At 46.6% G+C, this 19,768-nt stretch overlaps 1 protein-coding gene across 1 annotated transcript; it reads right to left on the minus strand.

Moving 5' to 3' along the window:
* Positions 1 to 8,108: 8,108 nt before the first annotated feature.
* LOC134210313 (uncharacterized) lies at positions 8,109 to 11,205 on the minus strand. The gene is made up of 5 exons (XM_062686360.1): positions 10,782 to 11,205; positions 10,165 to 10,663; positions 9,884 to 10,051; positions 8,474 to 9,839; positions 8,109 to 8,186 (listed from the first exon to the last, which is right to left on the minus strand). The coding sequence occupies exons 1-5, from the start codon at positions 11,203 to 11,205 to the stop codon at positions 8,109 to 8,111; spliced, it is 2,535 nt and encodes an 844-aa protein (XP_062542344.1).
* Between the last annotated feature and the right edge of the window lie 8,563 nt (positions 11,206 to 19,768).

The raw sequence follows: 19,768 nt of genomic DNA on the forward strand, positions 1-19,768 counted from the left end.
GGTGAATCTAAATGCAATCATATGTTATATTTGAGATTTCAAGGACCCAGCAATTGGTTCCGGGTACATGGCTGCTTGATATCGGTTCCGGTAGGGACCTAAAGTGGACACTTCCGAAATGGATATATTGGAACCGTTTAAATACCCAAATGACTTGAATTCACTCACAAAAGCAAAAGGAGCTCATGCATTATACTTTAAAGTGTGTTTGACCACCATCAGGTGGCCAACCTGGAGCCGGTTCCGGTGGGAACCCAATGAGGACATTTACGGATTTGATCATATTGGTGTCGTTCGACGGCTTAAAATTCGGGATTTTACTCGAATAAGCGATTCGAGCTCATGCCGAATCTTTCCAAGTGAATTTGGTCACACTCAGATGGCCAACCTGGAGCCGGTTCCAGGGGGAACCCAATGAGGACAATTACGTATTTGATCATATTGGTGCCGTTCGACGGCTTAAAATTCGGGATTTTCCTCAAACAAGCGACTAGAACTCATGCCGAGTACTTCCAGGGGAGTTTGGTAACCTTTAGGTGGCCAACCTGGAGCCGGTTCCGGTGGGAACCCAAAGAGGACATTCCGAATTGGGCATATTGGTGCAGTTCTACGGCTTGAAATTTGGGATTTTCCACACATAAGCAAATGGAACTCATGCTGAGTACTTCCAAGTTATTTTGGTCACCTTCAGGTGGCCAACCTGGAGTAGGTTCCGGTGGGAACCCATAGAGGACATTTACGGATTTGATCATATTGGTGTCGTTCGACGGCTTAAAATTCGGGATTTTACTCGAATAAGCGATTCGAACTCATGCCGAATATTTCCAAGTGAGTTTGGTCACCCTCAGATGGCCAACCTGGAGCCGGTTCCGGTGGGAACCAAATGAGGACATTTACGGATTGGATCATATTGGTGCCGTTCAACGGCTTATAATTCGTGTTTTTACTTCAAAATGAGTTTGGTCACAATCAGTTGGCCAACTTGGAGCCGGTTCCGGTGGGAACCTAAGAGGAAATTTACGGAGTTGAACATATTGGTGCCGTTCGTCGGCTTAAAATTCGTGATTTCTCATGAATAAGGGATTGGAACTTATTCAGTGTGTTTGTTTTTCATGACATGGAACCTTGAATCGTTCCAGTTGATGACCCAATGAGGACATTTTAAAAATCGAGCTTATGTGTGCTAAAGCTGTGCGCATATTGAAATGTTATCGGCGACGACGTGATAGACCATTTTCAGTCAGCGACGGCGGCGTGGCGAAGTTCCTCAAGGAATTTCTCCGGAGGTTCCTCAAGGAATTTCTCCGGAAGTTCCTCAAGGAATTATGTTATCGGCGGCGACGTGATAAACCATTTTCAGTCAGCGACGGCGGCGTGGCGAAGTTCCTCCAGAAGTTCCCCCGGAAGTTCCTCCAGGAGTTCCTCAAGGAATTCCTCCGGACGTTCCTCAAGGAATTTCTCCGGAAGTTCCTCCAGCAACTCCTCCGGAAGTTCCTCCAGGAATTCCTCCGAAGTTCCTCCAGGAATTCCTCCGGAAGTTCCTCCAGGAATTCCTCCGGAAGTTCCTCCAGGAATTCCTCCGGAAGATCCTCCAGGAATTCCTTCGGAAGTTCCTCCAGGAATTCCTCCGGAAGTTCCTCCAGGAATTCCTCCGGAAGTTCCTCCAGGAATTCCTCCGGAAGTTCCTCCAGGAATTCCTCCGGAAGTTCCTCCAGGAATTCCTCCGGAAGTTCCTCCAGGAATTCCTCCGGAAGTTCCTCCAGGAATTCCTCCGCGAGTTCCTCCAGGAATTCCTCCGGAAGTTCCTCCAGGAATTCCTCCGGAAGTTCCTCCAGGAATTCCTCCGGAAGTTCCTCCAGGAATTCCTCCGGAAGTTCCTCCAGGAATTCCTCCGGAAGTTCCTCCAGGGATTCCTCCGGAAGTTCCTCCAGGGATTCCTCCGGAGATTCCTTCAGGAATTCCTCCGGAAGTTCCTCCAGGAATTCCTCCGGAAGTTGCTCAAGGAATTCCTCCGGAAGTTTCTTCAGGTATTCCTCCGGAAGTTCCTCCAGGAATTCCTCCGGAAGTTCCTCCAGGAATTCCTCCGGAAGTTCCTCCAGGAATTCCTCCGGAAGTTCCTCCAGGAATTCCTCCGGAAGTTCCTCCAGGAATTCCTCCAGGAAGTTCCTCCAGGAATTCCTCCAGGAAGTTCCTCCAGGAATTCCTCCAGGAAGTTCCTCCAGGAATTCCTCCGGAAGTTCCTCCAGGAATTCCTCCGGAAGTTCCTCCAGGAATTCCTCCGGAAGTTCCTCCAGGAATTCCTCCGGAAGTTCCTCCAGGAATTCCTCCGGAAGTTCCTCCAGGAATTCCTCCGGAAGTTCCTCCAGGAATTCCTCGGAAGTTCCTCCAGGAATTCCTCCGGAAGTTCCTCCAGGAATTCCTCCAGGAGTTCCTTCAGGAATTCCTCCAGGAATTCCTCCAGTTCCTCAGGAATTCCTCCAGGAAGTTCCTCCAGGAATTCCTGGGAAGTTCCTCAGGAATTCCTCCGGAGTTCCTCCAGGAATACCTCCGGAAGTTCCTCAGGAATTCCTCCAGGAGTTCCTCCAGGAATTCCTCCGGAAGTTCCTCCAGGAATTCCTCCGGAAGTTCCTCCAGGAATTCCTCGGAAGTTCCTGGAGGAATTCCTCCGGAGGAGTTCCAGGAGGACTCCCTGGAGGAGTTCCTGGAGGAAGTCCCTGGAGCAGTTCCTGGAGGAAGTCCCTGGAGGAGTTCCTGGAGGAAGTCCCTGGAGGAGTTCCTGGAGGAACTCCTTGGAAGAGTTCCTGGAGGAACTTCTGGAAGAGTTCCTGGAGGAACTTCTGGAGGAGTTCCTGGAGGAACTTCTGGAGGAGTTCCTGGAGGAACTTCTGGAGGAGTTCCTGGATGATTTTCTGGAGAAGTTCCTGGAGGAACTTCTGGAGGAGTTCCTGGGGGATCTTCTGGAGGAACTTCTGGAGGAGCTCCAGGAGGAACTTCTGGAGGAGTTCCTGGAGTATCTTCTGGAGGAGTTCCTGGAGGGGCTTCTGGAGGAGTTCCCTGGAGGAACTTCCGGAGGAATTCCTGGAGGAACTTCCGGAGGAACTTCTGGAGGAATTCCTGGAGGAACTTCTGGAGGAATTCCTGGAGGAACTTCTGGAGGAATTCCTGGAGGAACTTCTGGAGGAATTCCTGGAGGAACTTCCGGAGGAATTCCTGGAGGAACTTCCGAAGGAATTCCTGGAGGAACTTCCGGAGGAATTCCTGGAGGAACTTCCGGAGGAATTCCTGGAGGAACTTCCGGAGGAATTCCTGGAGGAACTTCCGGAGGAATTCCTGGAGGAACTTCCGGAGGAATTCCTGGAGGAACTTCCGGAGGAATTCCTGGAGGAACTTCCGGAGGAATTCCTGGAGGAACTCCGGAGGAATTCCTGGAGGAACTTCCGAGGAATTCCTGGAGGAACTTCCGGAGGAATTCCTGGAGGAACTTCCGGAGGAATTCCTGGAGGAACTTCCGGAGGAATTCCTGGAGGAACTTCCGGAGGAATTCCTGGAGGAACTTCCGGAGGAATTCCTGGAGGAACTTCCGGAGGAATTCCTGGAGGAACTTCCGGAGGAATTCCTGGAGGAACTTCCGGAGGAATTCCTGGAGGAACTTCCGGAGGAATTCCTGGAGGAACTTCCGGAGGAATTCTGGAGGAACTTCCGAGGAATTCCTGGAGGAACTTCCTGGAGGAATTCCTGGAGGAATTCCTGAAGGAATTCCTGAGGATTCCTGGAGGAGTTGCTGGTGGAATTCCGGGAGGGATTCCTAGAGGAATTCCTGGAGGAATTCCTGGAGGAACTTCTGAAGGAATTCCTGGAGGAATTCCTGGAGGAATTCCTGGAGGAACTTCCGGAGGAATTCCTGGAGGAACTTCCGGAGGAATCCCTGGAGGAACTTCCGGAGGAATTCCTGGAGGAACTTCCGGAGGAATTCCTGGAGGAACTTCCGGAGGAATTCCTGGAGGAACTTCCGGAGGAATTCCTGGAGGAACTTCCGGAGGAATTCCTGGAGGAACTTCCGGAGGAATTCCTGGAGGAACTTCCGGAGGAATTCCTGGAGGAACTTCCGGAGGAATTCCTGGAGGAACTTCCGGAGGAATTCCTGGAGGAACTTCCGGAGGAATTCCTGGAGGAACTTCCGGAGGAATTCCTGGAGGAACTTCCGGAGGAATTCCTGGAGGAACTTCGGAGGAATTCCTGGAGGAACTTCCGGAGGAATTCCTGGAGGAACTTCCGGAGGAATTCCTGGAGGAACTTCCGGAGGAATTCCTGGAGGAACTTCCGGAGGAATTCCTGGAGGAACTTCCGGAGGAATTCCTGGAGGAACTTCCGGAGGAATCCCTGGAGGAACTTCCGGAGGAATCCTGGAGGAACTTCCGGAGGAATTCCTGGAGGAACTTCCGGAGGAATTCCTGGAGGAACTTCCGGAGGAATTCCTGGAGGAACTTCCGGAGGAATTCCTGGAGGAACTTCCGGAGGAATTCCTGGAGGAACTTCCGGAGGAATTCCTGGAGGAACTTCCGGAGGAATTCCTGGAGGAACTTCCGGAGGAATTCCTGGAGGAACTTCCGGAGCAATTCCTGGAGGAACTTCCGGAGGAATTCCTGGAGGAACTTCCGGAGGAATTCCTGGAGGAACTTCCGGAGGAACTCTTGGAGGAACTTCCGGAAGAATTCTTGGAGGAACTTCCGGAGGACTTCCTGGAGGAGCTTCCGGAGGAATTCCTGGAGGAACTTCCGGAGGAACTTCTGGAGCAACTTCGCCATGCCGCCGTCGCTGACTGAAAATGGTCTATCACGTCGCCGCCGATAACATAATTACTTGAGGAACTTCCGGAGGAATTCCTTGAGGAACTTCCGGAGAAATTCCTTGAGGAACTTCGCCACGCCGCCGTCGCTGACTGAAAATGGTCTATCACGTCGCCGCCGATAACATTTCAATATGCGCACAGCTCTAGCACCCATAAGCTCGATTTTTAAAATGTCCTAATTGGGTCATCAACTGGAACGATTCAAGGTTCCATGTCATGAAAAACAAACACTGAATAAGTTCCAATCCCTTATTCATGAGGAATCACGAATTTTAAGCCGACGAACGGCACCAATATGTTCAACTCCGTAAATTTCCTCTTAGGTTCCCACCGGAACCGGCTCCAAGTTGGCCAACTGATTGTGACCAAACTCACTTTGAAGTACTCACCATTCGCTTATTCGTGAAAAAACACGAATTATAAGCCGTTGAACGGCACCAATATGATCCAATCCGTAAATGTCCTCATTGGGTTCCCACCGGAACCGGCTCCAGGTTGGCCATCTGAGGGTGACCAAACTCACTTGGAAATATTCGGCATGAGTTCCAATCGCTTATTCGAGTAAAATCCCGAATTTTAAGCCGTCGAACGACACCAATATGATCAAATCCGTAAATGTCCTCTATGGGTTCCCACCGGAACCTACTCCAGGTGACCACCTAAAGGTGACCAAAATAACTTGGAAGTACTCAGCAAGAGTTCCATTTGCTTATGTGTGGAAAATCCCAAATTTCAAGCCGTAGAACTGCACCAATATGCCCAATTCGGAATGTTCTCTTTAGGTTCCCACCGGAACCGGCTCCATGTTGGCCACCTAAAGGTTACCAAACTCCCCTGGAAGTACTCGGCATGAGTTCTTGTCGCATGTTTGAGGAAAATCCCGAATTTTAAGCCGTCGAACGGCACCAATATGATCAAATACGTAATTGTCCTTATTGGGTTCCCCCTGGAACCGGCTCCAGGTTGGCCACCTGATGGTGGTCAAACACACTTTAAAGTATAATGCATGAGCTCCTTTTGCTTTTGTGAGTGAATTCCCTAACAGCACACATGCTTCACATAGGTTGCTGCAACTCATATGTGACCAGATTTAGTCACAATCAAGTTGCTGTAACCATTTTTGTCTGACTTGTGCTGCTCGGGTTCAAGTCATTTGGGTATTTAAACGGTTCGAATATATCCATTTCGGAAGTGTCCACTTTAGGTCCCTACCGGAACCGATATCAAGCAGCCATGTACTCGGAACCAATTGCTGAGTCCTTGAAATCTCAAATATAACATATGATTGCATTTAGATTCACCATACATAGATTTTTCATGAACAATATAACTTTTTCGTGAGTTTCTTGGAAAAATTACTGTAGGATACCTGGACCAGCGATGATAGCTCAGCGGAATAGGTGGGATGCTCGATCGGTGGTACTTCCATGGACAATAATAATCGCACACACGGCACTTGGCAAAACACACCTTTTATTGAAACGCGGACTCTAATAGGAGGCTACATATATTTCGACTTAACTCTAACAAAAAACTTATAACTAAACACGTATAATCGGGCTCGCAGGACCGTTTCCGACTGTGGATGAAAATGAACTAACTAATCTCCTGAATTCTCTAATGTCTCCAACCCGAGCAATGTGGTTAGTTCGATACTACCTAAAGGCTATGATAGCCCATATCTCCTGCTCAAATCACCTAGCCGATGTTATCACTCTCCTATCGCCTATCACATATCGATGACGTCACCGGAGGCACGATCGAAAGGGAAAGTGATCGTTGGCCTAGGTCATGCACATTTGGCCGGCCGTCGAGCAACCGATAGAACAAAAGCCATCTGCAATGATCTATCACTGATCTGGCGACGGTTTGCCTTGCTGCTGTTGGTGGCTGAAACTACGAGATGCATAGGGTGGCTCTCACAGACATTCTCGCCCACCCTGAAATGTTGATTTCTGTACCTGCAAATAAATAAATCCTCTTCGACTTGGATGGGAAAGGGTGGACGGTGTGCGTTTAAGTTTGGCTGGTAGCTGTTTCAGAGGTTGGCAGTAGGCATAGGGTTTCCACTGCACGTCGCAATTCTCCTGACGACGTTTTCAGGGTTACGACTCGTACGACACCATCCGTGCCGGGGTGAATTTGTACAATACGACCCATGCGCCAACGCATCGGTGGTTGGTTTTTGTCCTGGATAACGACGAGCTGACCGACTTCAAATTGTACCGGCGGTGACCAACGTTTGGCCCTCCCTTGAAGCTGACAGAGGTACTCTCTCTTCCATCTATCCCAAAAATGCTGAAGGTGCTGCTGCGTCAGCTGGTACTGCCTAAGACGGTCGTGGGTAGCGAGCGTAACCCGGGTAGAAGCCATGAACAGAATAACAAAACATGATATGGACTTGATTGATATAAGAGATAAAAGAACAAGCAACAATATCAAAAAATTGCACCGAAATATCATTTCAATATCAAGATATGCTATGGATAAGAACAAACTAATGGCACATGATATTGATCACTTATTACAAATAGCATAATTTGATCTCCTTATGATATTTTAGTGCAAAATATTGATATTGTCGTCTGATCTTTTATCTCTTATATCAATCATGTCCATATCTAATTTTGATATCTTATCAACATTTGATATTATTGAGCTATTTTCTTCTACTCGGGAGTTCAGGCTCAGGAAGTGAGTGTAGGGAACTGCTAACTAGGAAATGCGCCGGGGTCAGAGGCTCAAGATCACCCGGGTCATCTGGCATCGTAGTCAGTGGAATTGAAACAGGCCTCAAACTTGAACAAGGGGCGTAAACATCTCCTCATGAGAGACTGGACTGGTCTGGAGTCAATAATCCGCAAAATGTGGTGTTTTGCTGACTGTGCAGCCGCTTCCCATAATCCTCCAAAGTGTGGAGAACTGGAGGGTTGAAATGCCAGCTAATCCCTTCACTGGCGCAAAAGTGGACACGAATCGTCGATGATCGGGATGTTTCCAAAGCCGACAGAGTTCTTTCAGCTGATTGCGGGCACCAACGAAATTCGTACCGTTGTCCGAATACAAGTCGGTAGCCTTTCCTCTGCGCGCGATGAAACGTCGGAGTGCTTGCAGGAATCTCTCCGTGGATAAGTCGGAAACCAGTTCCATGTGTACTGCCTTTGTGCACATGCATACAAAAATGGCTACGTACGCCTTGACAGCAGCCCTACGTGGTACTGGTCGCAAATATACCGGACCAAAGTAGTCCACTCCAGCCTTAGAAAACGGACGCGAAACCGTGACTCTCGATGACGGCAGCTCTCCCATGAACTGCTGCACTTGTCTTGGCTTTGACCTGAAACACGTTATGCATTTGTGGACCACCTGCCTTGCAACATTCCTTCCACCAAGAGGCCAGTAACGTTGCCGAACCGTTGCCAGAAGAAGTTGCGGACCGGCGTGGAGCAATCGGAGATGATAATGCTCAAAAATCAACCTGGTCAAACGGTGTCTTGCCGGAAGTACCATGGGATGTTTGGTATCGAAATGTTCGTCCGAGTGACATAAACGCCCACCAACCCTGAGAATACCATTTTCGCATACATGTGGGTGATACCATCGTAGTGGCGACCTTCTTCCTACTGATTCCTTTTTCCGAACCGCCAGTAGTTCGTCCGGAAATACCTCTTCTTGAACCTTCCGTATCAGAGTACATTCTGCTTGCCGTAGCTCATCTGCTCGCAAGAACCCATTTGGACGATCCTCCGGTGTTTGAAGCGATCGTATCAACCGCTGCCAAATAGCTACGCGGCGAATTAACGTAGTGTAGGAATTCGTTGTGGAAATGAAAACTTCGTTGAAATCTGCCACTGCTGATGCTGTAACGACAACTGCAGTACGTCTTCTTTCCTCCTCGCCTTCTTCTTTTAGATCAGGATTTGAATTTGGCCAATAACTTCGCTCTTTAGCTAACCAGCTCGGTCCGTGCCACCAGAAACCGTTGTTAACGATGTCCTTTGGTCCTATACCTCTCGAAACTAAATCTGCTGGGTTTTCAACACCAGCTACGTGCCTCCAAACACAGCCTTCCGTGAGCTCCTGGATTTTCGCAACCCTATTTGCGACAAATGTGGACCACGTAGAAGGTGAAGCCTGAATCCACCGTAGAGCACACGAAGAATCTACCCAAAATGTTGTTCGAACTTGAAGGTTAGTTGCTTGCCGCACCTTTTCGAAGAGCTGAGCAGCGATCAACGCTCCGCTGAGATCTAAGCTGGGGATTGTACGAGGTTTTAAAAGGGAAACCTTAGAGTTCGGGGATAGCAGCTGAACCTTCAGGTTTCCGTTCACAGCTTGGCTGCGGATATAAAGACGTGCCCCGTAAGCCTTCTGCGATGCGTCAGAGAAACAGTGGATCTGCACATCCACCACGTTGGGAATGATTACGCATCGCTCTATCCGGATTTCGTTGAGAATTGGCAGTTGAACGTGAAATTTCCTCCAGGACTCACCCACCGTCGGAGGTAGTGGCTGGTCCCAGTCCAACCTTTGACCTCTTTCGTCTAGGGTCGTCCAAAGTAGCTGCATAAACACCTTTGCAGCGGTCGTAGTAGCGCCTATGAACCCTAACGGGTCAAACAAAGTAGCGATGATCGATAAAATCTTCCGTTTTGTCAATGTTTCAACTGACTCGACCGGTGGAACATCGAATTGAAAGCGGAATACGTCTTTTCCGGGTAACCATGTTAGACCCAATGCTTTCACCGATGGATCTGGATCGAGATTTATGCCTTCCGCCAGACGAATTGCACGATTGTCGTCCGGGATACTCTTCAGGACCTCAGCACAATTTGACGCCCATTTCCTAAGCTGAAAACCACCGGATTTTGTCATCTCGTCTAGTTGCTGCTGTATCTTCTTGGCATCCTCCAAGTTATCGCAGCCGGTGATGACGTCGTCCATGTACGTGTCCTCTGTAATTGCCTGCGCCGCCAGCGGTACCGTTCTCCTTCATCCATGGCCAGTTGAGTCAGTGTACGAGTTGCCAAGAACGGGGCCGGTTTCGTTCCGTAGGTTACGGTGTTCAGCTCGTACACACATACCTCCTCCAAAGGAGACGGACGCCAGAGAATAGATTGGAATGGCCTATCCTCAAGGTGCACAAGTATCTGCCGGAACATCTTCTCAACGTCCGCCACCAAGAGAATCTGTTTCATGCAACTACGAAGGATGATTGATCGGAGAGACTGTTGAATTACTGGCCCTACCAGCAATACCTCATTCAACGCCAATCCCGAAGCAGTCTTACAGGAGGCGTCGAACACCACGCGGACCTTAGTGGTGGTGCTGGCCTCTTTGACCACCGGATGATGAGGAGAAAACATCGTTTAGTGGCTTCTGGGTCCTCTTCAACCTTTCGCATATGACCTAACTGCAGGTACTCCTCCATAAACCTTATGTACTGCTTCCGAAGACTAGTATCCTTGATAAGCCTTCGTTCGGTGCTCAGAAACCGCCGAAATGCGATCTCCTTGGATTCTCCCAACCTGGAAATGGCATTTTCGTTCTTGGGAAGTGCTACGGAATAGCGGCCATCGGATCTGCGTTGAACTGTTTTCGAGAAGATGGCTTCGCAGCGAGATTCTTCGGGGGAATAGCTATTCGTGGAGTCTGCTTCCTCCATGGCCCAGAATCGAGTTAGTAGATGTTCTAATACATCTGTAGTTACAGCTGCTTTGCAAACCTTGAATATCTTCGGCGAATCCTCCACTGACAATCCAACCAAATACGGAGTCATGTAATGCTGGATGTTTCGCTCCAAGTTCGATTTTCCTGCCAGAGTTGAAATAGTCAAAAAATGCTTCAATTCCAAGAATGAGGTGGATCTCAGCAGCTGATGACACACAAAACGATGGATCGGCGAGCTCGACTCCTTTAGGTATTGTCCAACCAGCGATGTTGACGTTAGCAGTAGGAAGATTGCTTGTTACCTTCGGAAGTACCAGAAAGCCCATCTGGCGAGAGAACTCCGAAAGACGAGAGCGAATCGTAGCCACAATCCGTTGGTTCACTTTGGTTGCTGCCAGACCAATGCCGTGAACCGAAATATCAACCTTACTCCGAAAGACATTCAGCCGCTGGCTGAGATGCTCGGTAATGAAATTACTCTCTGATCCCGAATCGAGGAGAGCACGAGCAGGGATCCTTTTGCCTTCGTCATCCTGAACAACGACAATTGCTGTTGCCAGCAAAACCTTCGACGAGCATTGGTGAACTGTGCCTGCCACCAAGCTGTCCGTAGCCGCCAGGTTAGCTACTTGGGGTGAAGTGGAGCCAGATGTCGATGGAGTGGGTTCTGGGGTTCCTTTTGCCATGTTGGTACCCCGTTGCTTGGATGATGGCCTTGGGTTAGAATCCCTTTCCGATTTAAAACAGACCTGTGTGTGATGTCTACCCATACAATTTCTGCACGAATACTTGGACTGACATTCCTTGGCTTGATGTCCTTGCCTGAAACAGTCTTTGCCTGCACAACGAATGCGACCGTAGTAACGAATCCTTATCCGCCACCGACATTCGTTGGAAAGTGCCGCACTGGAACAGAGGATGAGTTCCAGTGCAAGCTGGACAGCGTCCCCCGGACACTTGCACGGTACTGAAGCTATTCTTTACAGCAGATACCTTCTGCCTGGATGCGGGTTGATGGATTGATTTCGTGCAATCTGCAGCCTTGAAAGGTAAGGATTCTAGGACGCGGACGCGTCGTTGAAGGAATTCGGTAAGCTCCTTCAGTGTATCCTGTTCTTTAGTTGAAGAGAACTCTTCCCAACTACGACGAGTACATGGATCTAGACGCGACGACAGCAGATTCACCAGCAACAAGTCTTTGTAGTCGCCCGGTTGTACGATTTGGTCCAAAGTTTGCACGATTTTTTCAAAACCTTCAACGGGGCGATTCCATGGCGAGAACGGGTAGCTTCAAAAGAGACTGGAGTTGCCGCTTCTTCAATAATTTGCTGTTGTTATAGCGTTTGGTCAGCATTCCCCATGTGACCTGATAGTTGGCCGCAGTGATCTGAAGAGAGGTTTTACGTTCTCCTTGCAGACAGCCCTTTAAATAGTGCAACTTTTCTACGTCAGGTAAATCTGTCTTCCAATGAATCAAGGAAGTGAACAGACCCTAAAACTTAACCATTCGTCTATCTCCCCATTAAAGGCTGGCAATTGAATCTGCGGAAGGCGTACACGTTCGAGTGCAGCTGGGGCTGGAGGATCACCTAGTACAGATTGGTTCAATGTAGCTGGTTCCTGTCTTTCCCTAACCTGATCTGTTAAAACTGCCTTAACCTCATAGTAGCGATCACTAAATTCCTGCCTATTTTTATTAAGAGAATCACCTTCACCCTCGTCGTCTACATCCTCCTCGTCGAAATCTTCGTGGGATTGAATTTCCACCAAAGTAGCTCCGTACCTTTCCCAAAGATCGTCAATTTTCTCCAGCCGAAGAAGAATCTGTGTGAGGGATGTAGTCTCCTGAATCCCCCTACTGAATCGATAGACATCGTTGAACGCAGCCTCAATCTGCTTCAATTTGACCATCAATAGCTTTAGCGATGACATCTTCTTTACGGGCTTCTTCGATGGTGCCATCGTTCCTCAATAGGGTGGTTGCCAATATGGGGTAGAAAGAGAGGTGATGTAATATACCGTAGAGTCCCTTCGCTTCGGCAGACACACACTATTCTAGCTTAACTGACCTTCACAGCAAAACACTGAGCTCAGTCAGCTCCAGCGATGCCCTCGCAGCCACTGCGCAAGATGATTCTCGGCTATACGGGAGAGATAGAGAGGTGGGCAAACCAGCATGTAGTATACAAAATCTCTAGCCTCGATGGGACATATACCGTGGCAGCTTACATGGAGGAACAATTTCGCAATTGTCTAATCGGTTGAGCGTATGCTCTAATTTTCAATAATTCACAATCTCAAACTTCGACGCCAGTTGTAACCAATCAATCACTCAAGAATCGTACCAAAATCTCCAAAATTCAGCAAAACCGACCGAAATATGCGGTCGGAAAATTAAGGGCACGTCCACGCAATCGAAGAGGATATAAATTCAATGAATATGTGTATTTCTGCTGTCCAAGCTTCGGCAGACATATACCTAGCTCTAATTAACTAACCTGGACGATAAATCGATGTCGCCGCCTCTTCTGGTGGAATCCCTTGGCGTGTGTAGATGCGGTATGCAAGCCGGGCTGGTAGATGCACTTCACGAGTAGACCGCAACCAGGGTTGATGAATACACTCGTAGCTGAGAGGGTCCAATCCGGAACTAATAATTTAGCGCCACTGCAATGACCACCACGATGTAACGATGAATGCCGCCACCAGAGCCGCTGATTGCACTAAGCTCTCAGGATGAATGGAATGACGTGAATGATGCACGATGATGAATGAAGGGCACGCAAATGCGACGCATCCGATCTTCTCTTCCGGTCCGAATGCCGAGGTTGCAGGTAGCCGATGCAAGTATAGCACTGGGGTATCGAAATCCTCAGATGATGGGATCGTCCTCACCAGGACCGGTTGGTCATCAAGAGTCCAAATGCCGGTGTCGAAGAGTGTTTAGTCCAGATAGAAGTCGAAAAATGGTGTTAGAATCACGGTAGCCTATGCTTCGGTAGGACATACACTATTCTTTGATTAATTACCTGGAGAAACAGGAATCCGAACCGGGTAGTGTCCAGTCGAACCGAAAGCCGTTCCAGATCATCCAAAAGGAGCCAAGTTCCAGAGGTAGTGTCCCGAGTTCAATGGTGCTTACCCAAGCAACGCGCAAACTCGAGAACAATGAATCCTTTGATGTCCCTTGACACCAGATGCGATGGCGATAAACCTTTTATGCCTCGATAATTATCCCGCGAGATGATGGCGGTACTCCTTTTCTTCCGTGGAACACAATGAAATTATTGTTTGGTGATGGGTGGCGTGTACGCTGTCCTTTAGCGGTAATCGAGCGTTGGGTCCTTGCTGGTACAGTCCTCAGGCATCCGGTTCGAAGGACCAATTTTGTAGGATACCTGGACCAGCGATGATAGCTCAGCGGAATAGGTGGGATGCTCGATCGGTGGTACTTCCATGGACAATAATAATCGCACACACGGCACTTAGCAAAAACACACTTTTATTGAAACGCGGACTCTAACAGGCTACATGTATTTCGACTTAACTCTAACAAAAAAACTTATAACTAAACACGTATAATCGGCCTCGCAGGACCGTTTCCGACTGTGGATGAAATCGAACTAACTAATCTCCTGATTTCTCTAATGTCTCCAACCCGAGCAATGTGGTGAGTTTGGTACTACCTAAAGGCTATGATAGCCCACATCTCCTGCTCAAATCACCTAGCCGATGTTATCACTCTCCTATCGCCTATCTCATATCAATGACGTCACCAAAGGCACGATCGAAAGGGAAAGTGATCGTTGGCCTAGGTCATGCACATTTGGCCGGCCGTCGAGCAACCGATAGAACAAAAGCCATCTGCAATGATCTATCACTGATCTGGCGACGGTTTGCCTTGCTGCTGTTGGTGGCTGAAACTACGAGATGCATAGGGTGGCTCTCACAGACAATTACATTCTGGGTTACCATAGGTACCCCACGGGGTTTTGGCCTCAATCCGGAACCATTACGAAAATTCACGTCCTCAAGCCATTTCCTGAAAATATATTAAATTTTCGATCCAACCGTGCCTGTTTCGTTAAAATCGGGTGATCATTGACGAAAAGAGAGCAAATTGAAAAATAATTTTTAGTCGTTTTCGTCTGCTGGTATCGTAAAGGTTAAGCAGCTTTTGGTTTGTGGAGTAAAATATTTATAAATGGCATGTCGCACACTCTCAATGGACCATGGATCATGGATTAGTAACTAAACATGCGCTTGTAAAGCAAATGAATATTAAGTAAATGAATAAGGGGATCATGGATAAGTAACGTTGGTCGTTATACAGTTCTCGATCTCTAGTCAGATGTCTTGTGTGCTCTTTAACATTCAAAGTTTTTAAATAATCCGTAAAGCCAGTATGATCAAAGATCACCCAGCCCTTCGAGTAAGGAATGATAGTTCGAGTGCGCTTTCAAAAAAAATCTCTGAATTCAAATAGGAAACGATTCAAACGAAATAATTCAATTATTAATAGCTCTAGTTCTAACAACATCAGTAACTTGAAGGGCAGATTGACTTCTAGGAGAAAATTGAGTAACGCTTGAGGAGCTCAATAAAGATCACTTCTTGAATAATAAATGCCACTTGTGTTTTTTTAATCTTAGTATCATTTTAACTTGCATAAGTAGAAAAAGCGTACGAAACAAAACCCACATCCATTTTCTTTTATAAAAAAAAACACGACCCCTATGGAACCACTAACTAAAGGTCGCCCTTGGAGCTAGGTGCAACATATATTAATTAAAACAAACTCATTCACCATATGGTCCCCGCCATGGGTTCTGGCTCGCGGCACCGCGGTCTCTCTGATGGTGGCGCGATGGTAAAAGTTGCCAAATTCGTTGCCTCTGAGTCTTAGCTGTCGTCACACATTCGCAGACAACACACACCGCCGCCATGGTGGTGATATGATACACGACTTGGCTAAACGAGATCAACGCATGGCTCGAGCGTCCCGGAGCGTTTCAAAGCCGATCCAATATGTACTTCCAAGGTGCCGAGGGTGTCCAGAAATGGCACCTTTTTTGTTTGTCTTCACTTGTCGTCCCTCCGGATTGGCAACGCGCTCACATTCGTTTGAGTATAGGACCGGCGGGTGGCGTTGGGCTCATTTGTTGCACCACGTTCCTCTAGCCGCTTTGTTATTCTACTTTCGGGGCACCCAAATCTCTTAATCGTTCCGATATGTGCTCGCGTAACGCAGCATGATCTGCTGAACTGACCGGCGGCTATCAGTTACTTGGGGTCGAGCACGTTTTCATCTCCGGACCGTAGCTAATTATTATTTCATTTTCGGCAAAACCATCAATCATATTGTTTTCGTTCGGTCGGCCCTGTCATCGTGTGCTTTGTGAGAGAGTGCGCCTACGAAGCGGGTGATTGTCTAAGCTCCAAATATCGCGCGGTATCGGAGAAGCATGTGATTTGGTTGAATGCAGCTCGTATTTGACTGTAAGTGAAGCAGATTAAAATTATCCTAAAAAGATTTACCCATGGAATTTTTTTTTTCAGGTAAGGTAGCATCCATAAATTACGTAACACTTGGAGGGGGAGAGAGGGTTGTCCAAAATGTGACTATCCGCATACACAACATTTTAGAGACTTGTACAAAAAGTGTGACATAGGGGGAAGGGGGGTTTAAAATGGCCATTTTTGCGTAACGTATTTAATGGACCGTCCCTAATCGTTTTTGCAGCAAAAACATTTTTTAATTAGGGTGGGGGTTTTCCAAAAACCTACAATTCGAGGCGATATTCAAACTCACCATTAATTCAATTCTTTTGATTGATCATCGTGGAATGATAAAGGATGTTAATTATAATTTTCCTCTGTTCGTAGTGCGCTCCGTAAATTTTGCAGGACATAGTTGTAGGTAGGAAGGCTCCAGATGTGCCGATCGGTGATCGGACCGCGGAAAGTCTGCACAAGGCACGATAACATTGGTCAACGATCCAAAACTTCCACCGCAAAAAGCTGTTTTTCTTTTTACCTAATTTGAGTGATTTTTTAAATGTTTTGTTTAAGTTCATCACTTGCACAAAGCTCCGGATGGAAACGCTAACCAACAGGGGAGTACTTGCAGATAGAGCTTAGCTTAGCTTTAGCTTTGACTGACTACACAATATAGTACACATATCTATGGTTGCTACTCCGTGATTGACTAGGATCAGTGAAATTACACAAGGAATCAACTGAATGATTGTTTCGGCTTGTTCAAGTATTCTCAGTGTTCAAGCTTCAGAGGCTTAAATGTTGGAATATTCAAAAAGACGCCGACTATTGTTGGGTGGTTTTTGCTAATTGAATTCCGGAAGGCTTGTCCTTAAAGCATTTTGCTAAAAAATATTCTGAAACAAGCCCAACTTGGGTGGTAATTATGCAAGTAGCAGCATAAGTACTAGAAAGCTAGTGACGCTGTAGCTATTTTCAGTATTTTGACAAAATATTGCTAAACAAGCCAAACCTGGCCGTGTATTATGCATCATGTTGTAGTGCTTGTTTGGTTCCATCACCCACATCGGTTTGACTTTTATAGTACCAGTACTTTGGCTGCTTGATCCAAGCCTAACTAGATGTTGGTCACGCGAACAGGCGCAATCTTATAGGGGAGAACGGTCCAAAATGCACTCCTGGGGCAAAATGACTTCACTCATATAATCTGGTGTAGTACATTAACACTAGGATTGATTCGCTAAAAAAACTTATGCGGATACATTCGTGCAGAAAATCGTTGTAACTAATGTTTCAAATGACTATATCTCAGTTGTTTTTCAACCGATTTTCTCATTTTTTCATCAACCTCTTAGCCATCTCTTCTAGTTTCTGGACATTGCAAAATCTTGTATCTATGGGTGTTCAATTTTTCACTAGAGCTGTGGGTGTGAAGCAACGGATTTAGAAAAATGCGATTTTGTAGATATACTTATATTTTATTACCAAAAATGATATCTATTCATATAGTGATGATGGAAATGATAAAATAACACATAAAAGACATCACCTGGAACATAAGAACACATTTTGAGTATCCCTAATATGCATACGATGATAATTCGGTGCCTTTAGGAACCACTTTATACTACAGGATGTATGAAGCTCCAGAAAATGTTTTCAAGCATGTTGGTTACTGTTCACTTATTAAAATGAATGTAAACTATATACGAAACATGTGTGATAATAAATTATGATGTTCTAGGATCTCCGAACTGTACTACCTAGAATTTGAATCAAATGATCTACCGAATCAACCAAGGCTTCCATGATGCCCCAGCCACGGTATCAACCCAATTATGTCCTCCGAGTATTTATCTTTCACTTGCGTCTCAAATCCAGGCATTTGAGATGTTGTAAGATCTCCAAATTGACCTGGAGTTTGAGTAAAATGGTCTATCGAATCAACCAAGGCTTCCATGATGTCCTCAGTCGCAGTATAAACCCTATCATGTCCTCCGAATAATTGTCTTCCACCTGCGTCTCAAATCCAGGCATAGGCGATGTTGTAAGACCTCCAAATGATCCTGGAGTATGAGTAAAATGGTCTATCGAATCAACCACGACTTTCATGATGCCCACAGCCGCGACATCAACCCAATTATGTCCTCTGAATATTTGTCTTTCACTTGCGTCGCAATTTCAGGCAATTGAGATGTTTTAAGATCTTCAAATTGTCCCGGTATGAGATAGACCATTTTCTATCGAATCAACCATGGCTTCCATGATGTCCCCAGACGCGGTTTCAACCCAATTATGTCCTCCGAGTATTTATATTATACTTGCGTGTCAAAACCAGGCAATTGAGATGTTGTAAGATCTCCAAATTGTCCTGGAGTTTGAGTAAAATGGTCTACCGAATCAACCAAGGCTTCCATGATGTCCCCAGCCGCGGTATCAACTCTTTTATGTCCTCCGAGTATTTGCATTCCCATTTACGCCTCAAATCAAGGCATATGAGATGTTGTAAGATCTCCAAATTGACCTGGAGTTTGAGTCAAATGGTCTTTCGAATTAACCAAGGCCTCCATGATGTCCCATGCCGCGGTATTAACCCATTTATGTCTCTTCCTTATTTATTTTTCACTTGCGTCTCAAGTCTCAAGTGTTGTGAGATCTCCAAATTGTCCTGGATTTCAAGTAAAATGGTCTATCGAATCAACCAAGGCTTCCATGATGTCCCCTGCCGCGGTATTAACCCAATTATGTCCCTTCCTCTTTTATTTTTCACTTGCTTCCAGAGTCTCTTAATTCTCGTGTATACATGGATGAGACAGTGTGCCATGAGCTACAAAAGCTCACGTAGCACCGATTCAGTGCGACGAGAGAAGCTAGCGCGCGCATAAAATAACTGAGTGAGCGTGTCTCAATGTACGTCTCATGAGACTCATCTCATGCGCTAGGAATGCATAGCTGGCGTTACTTAGGCGACGATATTATTGAATGAAAATTTCCCGCCCAAGCTGCTTTACGCACCTCCGCTGTTGTTTGCAAAAGTTTGCCATGGCAAACAGCGCATGAGCTGATCGCATTGAGATGTCTCAATGCGACTCACCAATGTTAATGTGAGGTACACAAGCTTCGTGAGACTCGCGTGCGCTAAATTTTATGTGCGCGTAGCAGTCGTTGCTCAATCTCATCCTTTTTTGTACGCGTGCATGATGTCTGCTTGCGTCTCAAATCCAGGCATTTGAAATTTTGTGAGATCTCCAAATTGCCCTGGAGTTTGAGTAAAATGGTCTATCGAATCAACCAAGGCTTCCATGATGTCCCCTGCCGCGGTATTAACCCAATTATGTCCCTCCCTTATTTATTTTTCACTTGCGTCTCAAATCCAGGCTTAGGAGATGTTGTAAGATCTCCAAATTGTCCTGGAGTTTGTATCAAATAGTCTAGCAAATCAACCAAGGCTCCCATGCTGTTTCCAGCAGCTGTATCAACCCAATAATGTTCTTCGAGTCTTTAAGTTCCACTTACGTCACAAATCCAGGCATAGAAAATGTTGAAAGATATCCAAATTGTCCTGGAGTTTGAAACAAATGGCCTTCCGAATCAACGAATGCTTCCATAATGTCTAGCCATAGTTTCAACCCAATTATTTCCTTCGAGTATTTGTTTTTCACATGCGTCACAAATCCAGACATATCAGATGTTGTAAGATCTTCAAATGGCTCTGGAATTTAAATCAAATGGTCTTCCGAATCAACCAAG

Source organism: Armigeres subalbatus, chromosome 2, assembly GCF_024139115.2.
Source record: "Armigeres subalbatus isolate Guangzhou_Male chromosome 2, GZ_Asu_2, whole genome shotgun sequence".
Taxonomy (NCBI): domain Eukaryota; kingdom Metazoa; phylum Arthropoda; class Insecta; order Diptera; family Culicidae; genus Armigeres; species Armigeres subalbatus.